This window comes from Gigantopelta aegis, chromosome 4, assembly GCF_016097555.1.
Source record: "Gigantopelta aegis isolate Gae_Host chromosome 4, Gae_host_genome, whole genome shotgun sequence".
In the NCBI taxonomy this organism is placed as follows: Eukaryota; Metazoa; Mollusca; class Gastropoda; order Neomphalida; family Peltospiridae; genus Gigantopelta; species Gigantopelta aegis.
Window position 1 is genome coordinate 120,147,402 of NC_054702.1, and position 13,655 is coordinate 120,161,056.

Sequence of the window (13,655 nt, forward strand, 5' to 3'; positions counted from 1 at the left end):
TTTATTCCAGTTCCTCTGGCCTTGATCACAGTTCCTCTGGCCTTGATCACAGTTCCTCTGGCTTTGATCACAGTTCCTCTAGGCTTTATTCCAGTTCCTCTGGCCTTGATCACAGTTCCTCTGGCCTTGATCAGAGTTCTTCTGGCCTTGATCACAGTTCTTCTGGCCTTTATTCCAGTTCCTCTGGCCTTGATCACAGTTCCTCTGGCCTTGATCACAGTTCCTCTGGCCTTTATTCCAGTTCCTCTGGCCTTGATCACAGTTCCTCTGGCCTGGATCACAGTTCTTCTGGCCTTGATCACAGTTCCTCTGGCCTTGATCACAGTTCCTCTGGCCTGGATCACAGTTCTTCTGGCCTTGATCACAGTTCCTCTAGCCTTGATCACAGTTCCTCTGGCCTTGATCACAGTTCCTCTGGCCTTGATCACAGTTCCTCTGGCCTTGATCACAGTTCTTCTGGCCTTGATCACAGTTCATCTGGCCTTGATCACAGTTCCTCTGGCCTTTATTCCAGTTCCTCTGGCCTTGATCACAGTTCCTCTGGCCTTGATCACAGTTCCTCTGGCCTTTATTCCAGTTCCTCTGGCCTTGATCACAGTTCCTCTGGCCTTGATCACAGTTCCTCTGGCCTTTATTCCAGTTCCTCTGGCCTTGATTCCAGTTCTTCTGGCCTTGATCACAGTTCCTCTGGCCTTGATCACAGTTCCTCTGGCCTTTATTCCAGTTCCTCTGGCCTTGATCACAGTTCCTCTGGTCTTGATCACAGTTCCTCTGGCCTTGATCACAGTTCCTCTGGCCTTGATCACAGTTCTTCTGGCCTTGATCAGAGTTCTTCTGGCCTTGATCACAGTTCCTCTGGCCTTGATCAGAGTTCTTCTGGCCTTGATCAGAGTTCTTCTGGCCTTGATCACAGTTCCTCTGGCCTTGATCACAGTTCCTCTGGCCTTGATCAGAGTTCTTCTGGCCTTTATTCCAGTTATTACAATAAGTTATATGAACAGTCCAGAATGTCATATATACTTGTTAACCATAGATCTTGGCTTTAAAAAATCAATTAATTAAAAATATTTATATATTATTACTAAATTGTTTTTTAAAGTTTCAATGTTATGATTTAATACATATTTAAAAAAATTAACTCTTTTTTTTTTTCCCCCCATAAATGTTAAGAACATGAACAAGAAATTAAAAAAATTAATTAGTACATTTACGGTTTTACACTTTCAGGTTACATTACATCATCATTTGTGGTTAGTGTACCTTAGTAACCTAGCCCAGACAAATTTATATAAATCTTATAAATTAATATTGTTTTTACTATAGTGAGGAACAGTGGCGTGGTACTTATTTAAAATCATTATAATGATGCAATAAACATTGTATTTCCAGTAATCATTGAAGTAAAACCTCATTACGGACATCGTGTGAAATATACCGGAATTATACCCATTTCCATGAGTTTCTTTATGTCAAACACAACATTTATTAACCATACAAAAATAATCTCTTGAAGTATATGCTTGTTACCAACATTTTATTGCACAAACATACAAAATTAACTGACACAAGTACGTTTATATAGCTAATTGGTCTTTTCGTTGTCTTGCTGTAACATGCATCGTGTGTATCGCTGTCAACTCTGGGCCAGAGTCTGGCACTTCAGATTTGCCAGAGTTGAATTATGTAATCTAGTGGGAAGACATTTTACAATTCAGAGGCATTATTAGGACTAAACTGGATAGTTTTATATATTGCAACACTGAATGTCAATACACTGCCTGTTGAATCAGCGGCAACACGCTTCGTAGCCGTTACGATGACAACAAACATTGTAATAACACTTCATTGTACAAACTCCATGTGCTTTTTTAACAATATAAATATCCCACAATTCTTACTTCGGCAAACGTTAAACAGTTAGGACAATTCGGCCTGTTACATTCTTGGAAACCGAAAGTAGCCGACATTTTCCGAATGAGAAAAAAAGGCAGAGTTACTTCCTTTATGTTATTTTGGCAAAAGGGGATTGATTTTTTTTATGCTTACAAAAATGTCATTTAACAGGAAAATTGTCTCCTGCGCATGTTTGCGGGAGATTTGATCAAATACCGGGAGACTCCTGCAGAATCCGGGAGGGTTGACAGGTTTATCTTCTGGCCTTTATCACAGTTCCTCTGGCCTGTATCCAAGTTCCTATTGCTTGTATCCAAGTTCCTTTGTCCTGTATCCCAGTTCCTCTGTCCTGGATCACAGTTCCTCTGGCCTTCATCATGGTTCCTCTGGCCTTTATCTCGGTTCCTCTGCCCTGGATCACAGTTCCTCTGTCCTGGATCACAGTTCCTCTGTCCTGTACCCCAGTTCCTCTGTCCTGTATCCCAGTTCCTCTGTTTAGGATCCCAGTTCCTCTGGCCTTTATCTCAGATCCTCCGACCTGTATCTCAGATCCTCCGACCTGTATCCCAGTTGCTCTGGCCTGGATCACAGTTCCTCTGGCCTTTATCCAAGTTCCTATGGTTTGTATCCAAGTTTCTCTGGCCTGGATACCAGTTCCTCTAGCCTTTATCACAGTTCCTCTGACCTGTATCCCAGCTCCTCTGGCATGGATACCAGTTCCTCTAGCCTTTATCCCAGATCCTCTGGCCTGGATACCAGTTCCTCTAGCCTTTATCACAGTTCCTCTGACCTGTATCCCAGATCCTCTTGCATGGATACCAGTTCCTCTAGCCTTTATCCCATATCCTCTGGCCTGGATACCAGTTCCTCTAGCCTTTATCCCAGATCCTCTGGCCTGGATACCAGTTCCTCTAGCCTTTATCACAGTTCCTCTGACCTGTATCCCAGATCCTCTTGCATGGATACCAGTTCCTCTAGCCTTTATCACAGTTCGTCTAGCCTTTATCACAGTTCCTTTGTTCTGGATCACAGTTCGTCTAGCCTTTATTACAGTTCCTCTGTTTAGGATCCCAGTTCCTCTGGCCTTTATCCCAGATCCTCTGACCTGTATCCCAGCTCCTCTGGCATGGATACCAGTTCCTCTAGCCTTTATCACAGTTCGTCTAGCCTTTATCACAGTTCCTCTGACCTGTATCCCAGCTCCTCTGGCATGGATACCAGTTCCTCTAGCTTTTATCACAGTTCGTCTAGCCTTTATCACAGTTTGTCTAGCCTTTATCACAGTTCCTTTGTTCTGGATCACAGTTCCTCTGGCCTTTATCCCAGATCCTCTGACCTGTATCCCAGCTCCTCTGGCATGGATACCAGTTCCTCTAGCCTTTATCACAGTTCCTCTGGCCTTTATCCCAGTTCCTATGGTCTGACACCATAGAAAAGTTGTTTGGCTCTTTCTAGTAATTCTAGGGTGTCCAGTTAGGGCAGATTCTTGGAAAAAAATTAAGATTTCCATTGTCATACTTTCGGGGACTAACAGGAACCTTCTGACATCTCCATTCCCATCCTCTAACCAATAATACTGAACACCATCAACTACCTCAAAAGGAATATTTTGTTCAGTATTGCATCGCAATTCGCAATGCAAGTTTCAGAGATCGCTACACAATTTTAAAACATTAAACAGTAGTTGCTAATCAATTTTCAAATGACTAGAAATATCACTAATCAAAAATTTAAAAACAAAATGTCCCTGCCTCAGTCTGATTAAAACATGGCCAATAATGTTTAATTGCTGGACTTTCTAACATAATTATCTCTTTGTGAGATGGTTGTGCTGCTTTCTTCCAACCATGAAGTATCTTCATATGCACATCCTTCAACTGGGCAGCTTGTATATCAGAATCTGGGACAGAGCATCTGCATTGCCATGTTTGTTACCACTTCTATGTTGAATAATAAAACAATATTGTCCAAGCTCTTCAAACCAAATGGCTAATTGGCCTTGGTGGGACTTAAAGCTAAAAAGCCATGATAAACTACAGGTAGTACTAAACCAAATAACTTCCGGCTGGGTCAAAGTTCGAGGTGCACCCTTTTGATAGAGAAGTGAACACCACAAGTCCTGTGATTGGTTATAAATGTGAGTGTGTTGGTTTGTAAAAAATAATAGTTTCATCTGGGTAAAAAAAAAATGCAATTTTATTTCATCTAGTACCAATGTGTCGAGTAGCTTTGTGCTTGAAACATGTATGGGGTACCTGTAAAAAAAAGTACTCAACTTTTTTGCGGAACTAGGGTAGTCATAGACGCTACCCGTTATCTCAGAAACAAGCAGCTTGACCCCCAATTTTTTCTGATTCACTTTAAGTGTGAGGGGTGGTAGTATTTATATCCGTGGCATGTTCGTTGATTGATATGCTGCAGGTAGGAGTTTTAACCACATATGTTACTATTGTCGTCTATGGGATTTGATTTGGTAGTATACACCCTATAGCACATATTCAGTGCATAATAAAAAATATTATAATTTTGTCATTTTATTTAATTAAATTATACTGGTTGATTAATTAGCCATCACTCGGCAATGCAAGTTCACAATGACCTTGACCGTGACAATAATCTCTGTACATGGCTCTGAATGGAGTTTGAATCAAAGTTAGCACTGAGGAAAAGTTGGTTTTGGCCTATAATTCATAATTTCTTTTAACATGGTATTTGACTTGCCATATACAACTGCTCTTAAATATGGTATTATATATAGGCAACCTGAACTAAGATTTTAATAGCAATTTATTTTTATATTAAAAATAGCATTTGCCAATAGTGGGTTAATGTCTTTAGTTTCCATTAACATAGTTAATTTTTCATGTATGAAATTCTGAAAACTCAAATTTGTAAAGAACTTGATTTTTATTGTCATTTTGAGATATTTATAGGGTGCTAAGGTATATTTTAGACAAATTTGTAGTTTTATGCAAAATTTTAAGTAAATTTGAAGAAAAACTACCAAAAATATAATTAAATTTGTTGTCACTATTTTGCCTTCTGTTCTTATTTATACATAACAATAAGGTTGTTAAACATATATTTAGATCTCCAGATCAATTTTTTTTCTTAATAATCAGTTAGCTCTCATGAAGAGCATTTTGTGTTTATACTAGATTCAGAACCATTTTTTTTTTCAGATTTGATTATCTGCCTTGGATTAAGTTGATAATTTATTTTATTGTTAAAGCTGTATTACCTAATGTTACAGTGCATTTTTTTAATACTGATATTTCTTTGATGTGCCTGTTAGTCTTCATAATCTAGGGGTCAATCAAGTGGATGTGTTTTAATGGAATTCTTTAAAGGGGTAGAGGTACTCTGACTATCTTTGTTGTCTCTACATATATACCTGAGTACACCCACCCAACTGAAAGTAAATTTCTTAGGGAGTTTTATTTTAAAACATTTTGTTGTTTAATATGACATATTGCATTTGTACAAAACTGTGTGCAATATATAAGCCTTTTGAGGTGTACATTATATTAGGTTGCACTGTAGAAACAACAATTTCAGTGAGGTTGTCAGTTTATGTCAGAATACACCAGACACTGTTTGTCATAAAGACACATAGCTGGACACTTTTAGAAAAATGTATGTTATCAGTATAGGTAGTACTAAACAAAATAACTTCCGGCTGGGTCAAAGTTCGAGGTACACCCAACTTTTGATAGAGAAGTGAACACCACAAGTCCTGTGATTGGTTATAAATGTGAATGTGTTGGTTGTAAAAAATAATAGTTTCATCTGGGTAAAAAAAAAATGCAATTTTATTTCATCTAGTACCAATGTGTCAAGTAGCCTTGTGCTTGAAACATGTATGGGGTACCTGTAAAAAAAAGTACTCTAATTTTGTGCGGAACTAGGGTAGTCATAGACGCTACCTGTTATCTCAGAAACAAGCAGCTTGACCCCCAATTTTTTCCGATTCACTTTAAATGTGAGGGGTGGTAGTATTTATATCTGTGGCGTTTATGTTGATAATAGATACGCTGCAGGTAGGAGTTTTAGCCACATATGTTACTATTGTCGTCTATGGGATTTGATTTGGTAGTATACACCCTATACAGACAATACAATACACAGTGCAATATATACTGTATACATAATACACTACAGACAATACACTACACAGTGCAATATATACTGTATACATAATACACTATACAGACAATACAATACACAGTGCAATATATACTGTATACATAATACACTATACAGACAATACACTACACAGTGCAATATATACTGTATACATAATACACTATACAGACAATACAATACACAGTGCAATATATACTGTATACATAATACACTATACAGACAATACACTACACAGTGCAATATATACTGTATACATAATACACTATACAGACAATATACTACCACCCGTCACCCTTAAAGTTACATTATCTGGTTACCATATTATGACATCATGTACAAATGTGAAATACAAGCTCAAATGCACTTTTAAAAAAGTCGCGTGTGTTCGCTATGAACGGATATCGTCAAACATATACGCTTGATTCGTCGCCTGTGCCACCATAGCTCGGCAAAGCACAAACGACAGCCTGTTGTCAGTTTCAGTTAACACGTGCGTTTGCCGATTTCAAATTGTAGGGTTCATCTCAAAAAATTAAAAGAGAAATCTTGCGCTGTAGTTAAAACCGGTTTGATCTTGACAACATATTATCGACAGTCTTACCTTCCTATTTCAGAATTGATATTTTATAAAGTGTTAGTAGAACTTTCAAAGTTTAGTTTGTATACTGGTAACACATTAATCATGTATATATTTTTAAAATAAAATATACCAAAGTAGACAACGAACGTTTTCACTTCTTAATTGTACGTGTTAAAATCGACAAATTCAAATAAATATTATTTCGTTTGGAAAGGGTAAAGTTGGGGGGGGGGGGGGGGGGGTTGTTTAACGACATCAAAGATAAAGCATATTGATTTAATAATCATCCGACCCCATACAACTGTAAATAAAATGTGTTGAGTGCATCGTTAAATAAAGCCTATCCTATCCTTCCTTCCATCTGCTGTTGGATGTCTAACATTTGGTAATTTTGACATATAATCTTAGGGAGGAATCGGGTGCATGTGCAGGGGGATGGTATTGGAGGTCGAAACCCTTACTTGCCCAAGCTTAAAAAAAATTGAAATGTATTTTTTGGGGGAGCATGACCCCATATAAACTTCGCTTAACAGTCTATGACCCCAACCCTGCTGAAATCCCTGCACATGCGCCTTGGAAACCCGCTACATTTTTTTTAAGCAAGGGATTGTTTATATGTACCATCCCACAGACAGGATATCACATACCATGGTCATTTTGTATACCCACCAATGGGGATCGATCCTAGACTGACCGCGCATTTCCAAAAAACACCTTTTTAGGTCTAAGTAATGAATAAAAATAATTCATATAGTCTTGAAAAATGTTACGTAAATCGAACACAGTACCCTCTTTCTCTACCCCTAGAGCGTTACGTAATTAGTAACACCCCCTTACATGTAACGCGTATGCCAACAGCTGACCACTGTCAAAATTTCAAGGCAAATCCCCCACTCACCGACCCCTGGAAAGGCGTTGTACCATACCTCTATGGATATAAATATGTTTTGGAGATATGAGACGACCCCTCAATCAAGACAGTTAAATTTGTTCAAAAATTGCGAAATCTCACGTGATCTCTTGTTGGGGAATTCTATACTTGTGACAAGCCAATGAAAACCGAGATTGGTACGAGCCCGTCAAAAGTGTTCCACTTTCAAAATCATGGCTTTGTTTTTAACCTGGATAAGCCAGCGTAGTGAAACCAATGCGGAGTGCGGCATCATATATGCACCAAACGTAATTGAATTTTCTGTTCTATATGCTTAAATAATAAAAATATTCCAGGGAATGTAGTTTTAAAGTGAATTAAAAAAAAATGGGGGTCAAGCTGCTAATTTCTGAAATAACGGGTAGCGTCTATGACTATGCTAGTTCTGCAAAAAATTTGAGTACTTTTTTTTACAGGTACCCATACATGTTTCAAGCACAAGGCTACTTGACACAGTGATACTAAATGCAATAAAATTGTTTCTTTTTTTTCACCCAGATAAAACTATTTTTTTGATATTTTTTGATGTGAGTGTGTTACTCACATTTATCACCAATCACAGGACTTGTGGTGTTCACTTCTGTATCAAAAGTTGGGTGCACCTTGAACTTCGACCCATTTGGAAGTTATTTGGTTTAGTACTACCTGAAACCAAACATTCCTTTAGGTTTTCAAATGTGAGTTGTTCTTTTGCAGTCCATTTGAATGAAACATCTTTTTTCATTAGATCATAAAGAGGTCTTGCCTTATCAGCAAAATTGGGTACAACTGGCAGTAGTAGTTTGAGAATCCCAGAAGTCTTTGCAACTCTTTCTTATCTCGTTTCAGTGCCCTTTTTACTAACAACATGTCCTAAAAAAAGAACTTTCTCTTGAAACAAGTGATACTTGTTTGGCTTTTAATTCCACAATTTTTTTTTGAAATGACTGTAGAACAATCCTGAGCCGTTGTAAATGTTCATCAAACCTCACCCATTAAAATCACATCATCTGGATAGATGAAAGCTTGATTCCATTGCAATCCTCTCAACACAAACTCCATAGGTCTTAGAAAAGTTCCTGCGGTGCTCCGCATAACACAAACAGCATTTGTTTGAATTACAATAAACCATACCTTGTAATGAATGCTGTTTTCAACCGATCCTCTTCCTCAACTTCAATCTGATGATATCCACTTTGTAAATCTACTGTTCAGAAAAGAGCGAAGCCAAGTGTGTCGAGACACTCTTCTATTCTTGGTAATGGAAAAGCATCTTCCTTTGTGAGGTCATTGATCTATTTTCCCAACCACAACAACAGGACTTGCCAATGCTGATGATGAAGGAATGACAACACCACTGTCAACAAGCTTTTGAAGATGAGCATCTTCTTTCTCCTGGAACCCCAGGCAGGTTTTACGGACAGGCTGCCTAACTGGTTTTGCATTGCCAGTTGCTATGGAATGTTTTACTCCATTGAAACCCCCCAGATCTTCATCATTTTTAGCAAACACACCCTGTAGTTCTGTCAATGTTTCTTGCAGTTGTGATTTCTCTGCAGGATGTAAATGTCTGTATGCATTTTCTAACAATTCCTTACGGTGAGGTGGAAATTCAGTTGCTGAATTTATTTGAAATTTCCTAAAATCAATTGTGTAATCTATCCCGTATACCAGGAGGGATACTGGGGATCGGATGATTTCCCTGTGGAAAGAGAGGTCCACTCCAAGGGGTAAAATAATGTGAAATATCCATATAAAATTGCATGTCTTTTGTAAAGACGAAGCTATTGAGAAGAGTAAAGTTTATTATGACATCTCCCAGTTAGTTACTGACATAATATATAGACCTACTATTTGTCATTCACCTGAGTTCCTCCTTACCAAGTAGTGAAATAAAGTGGTTACTATATTTGTATTAATCAAAACATTTCCTCATTTAAAACGCTGCATGCACAGGCACAGCAGAAGCAAGTGAAAAAAGGTGTGGGGGAGCTGAGTGACATGATTTTTTAAAATCAATTTTTATCAATCTTCTAGGGAGGTCTGGGGACATGCTCCACCTGACAATTTTAAAAAGTAGACCTGAAATGTAATTTCCTGCATTAATTCTGCAAATAAAATTCCTCATGGCAAATGCGGATAAATGCAGATGTATTTTTGTGTACTGAATATATAAACCCCAAACTAGGAAGGGGTTGCGTGGTGGTGTGTGTGTGTGTGTGTGGGGGGGGGGGGGGGTGTCATTCTAGATGGCCTGAAATGCAATTCCCTGCATTCTGCAGTTTTTCATGATGTATAATTTCTGTACGTACATATGTGTACACTGAAAAACTTTACTATCCAGTAAAATAATCTGTTCCTGAAATTTACAACTGTAAATATCTTGAAAATCTATCATTTTACAATGTATTATTTTCAAGTTACTGCATATAGGATTTTCACTTTGTAATTAAAATTTTAACTGAACTAGTTTGACTCGTTCATTTTCGATCATTCTAGGGATCATTGGGGCATGATCCCCCCAAATAATTGTGCAAAGCAGATAACATACAATTTCCTGCATTCTACAAGTATAATTCGTCAACAAAAATGCTGATAAATGATATAAATATTGTGTTATTCAGCCCCCCACCCATGCTCTGCTGTGCTTGACACACACACATGCATGCACACACACACATTAATTGGAAATTGGAAAATTTAGTCAAAATCCAATTTGTTTTCTAAGGGGCGGTCCATAATTTTTAACATTTACACAAGCGTACAAACCATACACTTTTGACCACCCCCCTCCTAAAAGTGTACATCCCCAAATGAAAAATGTTGATCGTCATTTTTCATTTTCATAAAAAGTGTACGCTGGCCCCTTAACCCCCCCAGCATATGGTATGTACGCTCATGAAAATGTTGAAAATTATGGACGACCGCTAAAAGGTTATGCTGTCTGCAGTTCATTTCACAGGCTGGGTCAAAGTAAATGTTATTAACAAAACCAAAAAGCGTGATTTAAAAAATCCTTCAAAAGCAGCAAAAAAAACCATGCCAGGATAGATGGCTCAATATTCTAAAACAATTTCTGGGGGATGACCCCCATACCCCTCATTCAGCTATGCCCTGCACACAAAGTCGACCCCTCTCCCTGCACTTGACACCCTATGAAATACATTGCCTATATCTGTGTACCAAATGTTTGCTACATGGAAGAGTGTCTGGTTAAGTATCGCATGTGTCCGTGGTTGGGACACATTTACTCCTGCCTTATTTTGAAGTCTGTTTAAAACTTGTAGTTTACATTTTCATATCGCCATGTTTCCTGAAGCAGTACTGATTTAGTTTTTCTCTTGTAGTATCCAACAATGTACTCCGACAGGTCAGATCACTTCAACTGTGTTCAGAGAGCTCACCAAAACACGTAAGTTTTGTTGTCTAGTTCCAGTGTTCGCTAGTTCCATCATGTTTATGTCTTGCACCAACTGTTGTCTAGTTCCAAGTTCTCTAGTCTTCTCATGTTTACATGTAGGTCTTGCACCAACTGTTGTCTAGTTCCAGTGTTCTTTAGTCCTATCATGTTTATATGTAGGTCTTGTACCAGCTGTTGTCTAGTTCCTGTGTTCTCTAGTCTTATCATGTTTATATCTTGTACCAGCTGTTGTCTAGTTCCTGTGTTCTCTAGTCCTATCATGTTTATATCTTGTACCAGCTGTTGTCTAGTTCCTGTGTTCTCTAGTCATATCATGTTTATGTCTTGTACCAGCTGTTGTCTAGTTCCTGTGTTCTCTAGTCCTATGAATGGTTATGTCTTGTACCAGCTGTTGTCTAGTTCCTGTGTTCTCTAGTCCTATCATGTTTATATCTTGTACCAGCTGTTGTCTAGTTCCTGTGTTCTCTAGTCCTATTATGTTTATGTCTTGTACCAGCTGTTGTCTAGTTCCTGTGTTCTCTAGTCCTATGAATGTTTATGTCTTGTATCAGCTGTTGTCTAGTTCCTGTGTTCTCTAGTTCTATCATGTTTATATGTAGGTCTTGTACAAACTGTTGTCTAGTTCCTGTGTTCTCTAATCCTATTATGTTTATGTCTTGTACCAGCTGTTGTCTAGTTCCTGTGTTCTCTAGTCCTATGAATGGTTATATCTTGTACCAGCTGTTGTCTAGTTCCTGTGTTCTCTAGTCATATCATGTTTATGTCTTGTACCAACTGTTGTCTAGTTCCTGTGTTCTCTAGTCATATGAATGGTTATGTCTTGTACCAGCTGTTGTCTAGTTCCTGTGTTCTCTAGTCCTATCATGTTTATATCTTGTACCAGCTGTTGTCTAGTTCCTGTGTTCTCTAGTCCTATTATGTTTATGTCTTGTACCAGCTGTTGTCTAGTTCCTGTGTTCTCTAGTCCTATGAATGTTTATGTCTTGTACCAGCTGTTGTCTAGTTCCTGTGTTCTCTAGTTCTATCATGTTTATATGTAGGTCTTGTACCAACTGTTGTCTAGTTCCTGTGTTCTCTAATCCTATCATGTTTATATGTAGGTCTTGTACCAGCTGTTGTCTAGTTCCTGTGTTCTCTAGTTCTATCATGTTTATATTTAGGTCTTGCACCAGTTGTTGTCTAGTTCCTGTGTTCTCTAGTTCTATCATGTTTATATTTAGGTCTTGCATCAGCTGTTGTCTAGTTCCTGTGTTCTCTAGTTCTATCATGTTTATATTTAGGTCTTGCACCAGCTATTGTCTAGTTCCTGTGTTCTCTAGTCCAATCACGTTTAGGTGTAGTAAAAAAAATGGTTTGGTTCCAGTTACCCGACTGTCCCTAGATTTTTGGTGCCGACCCTAAACTTTTTTTAACCTCCCCCCCCCCTTTTTTTTCCACCTGTTTTATTTAATAATCCATTAATATCAATCCTAATTTTCGTCGACTCAAAAAACAACAACTGCAGAGAGATGCCACGAGATCTGTCAGTCCAAGATCTCGTTACCAGAAGATCCGGAACACTTCACGCAATTTTACTTCCGAAGAGTTCCAAATGAAAAGCTTCCGAGAGCCATTCGGAACTCCTCGTACATTTCCACAAAATATAAGCGTAGCGGAATGTGACGAGGTGTTCCGATTGGATTCATAAGTTCCGAGTAGTTCCGAATGAGTACGAGAACACGTCCGAGAGCATGTGGTGTCAATAGCGTCTTCCATTTACAGAGTAGAATGTCAAAAATGTGCTCATTCAAATCAAATATTATTTAACTCAATTTCAAATGAAACGACATTCAATTAATTATTTTCTACCATTCACCCTCCCGGTGTCAGATTTCATTTTCAAGCCAGTTGTAAAGCTGAACTAAAGGATGACGATATCGTGGTGGACGATTCAAACGTCACTGTTGGCCAGCTGGCCGAGCGTTTTTCTATTAAATATATCAAATTTTGTTGCACAACAGATGATGAACTTGACATAACTCCAGTCACCCATGTCAAAAATAAAAATGTGTTTGATATCCTTATGGAAAGCCGAAGTCAAAGAGGCTACGTTAAAGAAAAATCTTCAAAAAAAAAAGAAAGAAAAAGAAGTTTTCCCTACCTATCTACCCTATTTGTTTTTGGCATGTAACAGGAACCAAACAATTTTTTTTACTTGGCCTTATATGTAGGTATTGCACCAGCTATTGTCTAGTTCCTGTGTTCTCTAGTCCTATCATGTTAATATGTAGGTCTTGCACCAGCTGTTGTCTAGTTCCTATGTTCTCTAGTCCTATCATGTTTATATGTAGGTCTTGCACCAGCTGTTGTCTAGTTCCTATGTTCTCTAGTCCTATCATGTTTATATTTAGGTCTTGCACCAGCTGTTGTCTAGTTCCTGTGTTCTCTAGTTCTATCATGTTTATATGTAGGTCTTTAACCAGCTGTTGTCTAGTTCCTATGTTCTCTAGTCCTGTCATATTTATATGTAGGTCTTGCACCAGCTGTTGTCTAGTTCCTGTGTTCTCTAGTCCTATCATGTTTATATGTAGGTCTTGCACCATCTGTTGTCTAGTTCCTGTGTTCTCTAGTCCTATCATGTTTATATGTAGGTCTTTAACCAGCTGTTGTCTAGTTCCTATGTTCTCTAGTCCTGTCATATTTATATGTAGGTCTTGCACCAGCTG

General features: G+C 38.2%; 2 protein-coding genes across 2 annotated transcripts in view; one reads left to right on the forward strand and one right to left on the reverse strand.

Moving 5' to 3' along the window:
• The window catches only part of LOC121371921 (microsomal glutathione S-transferase 3-like), a 34,140-nt gene that overhangs the window by 4,046 nt on the left and 16,439 nt on the right, over positions 1-13,655 (forward strand). Inside the window, exon 2 of the mRNA XM_041498168.1 lies at positions 10,877-10,941. Within this exon, the coding sequence (XP_041354102.1) occupies positions 10,886-10,941 (56 nt within the window). The 5' untranslated portion in view covers positions 10,877-10,885. The remainder of the gene's footprint in view (positions 1-10,876; positions 10,942-13,655) is intronic.
• Positions 2,147-3,409, reverse strand: LOC121370240. Its single transcript, XM_041495364.1, has one exon. It carries the CDS (start codon positions 3,407-3,409, stop codon positions 2,147-2,149), a length of 1,263 nt encoding a protein of 420 aa, XP_041351298.1.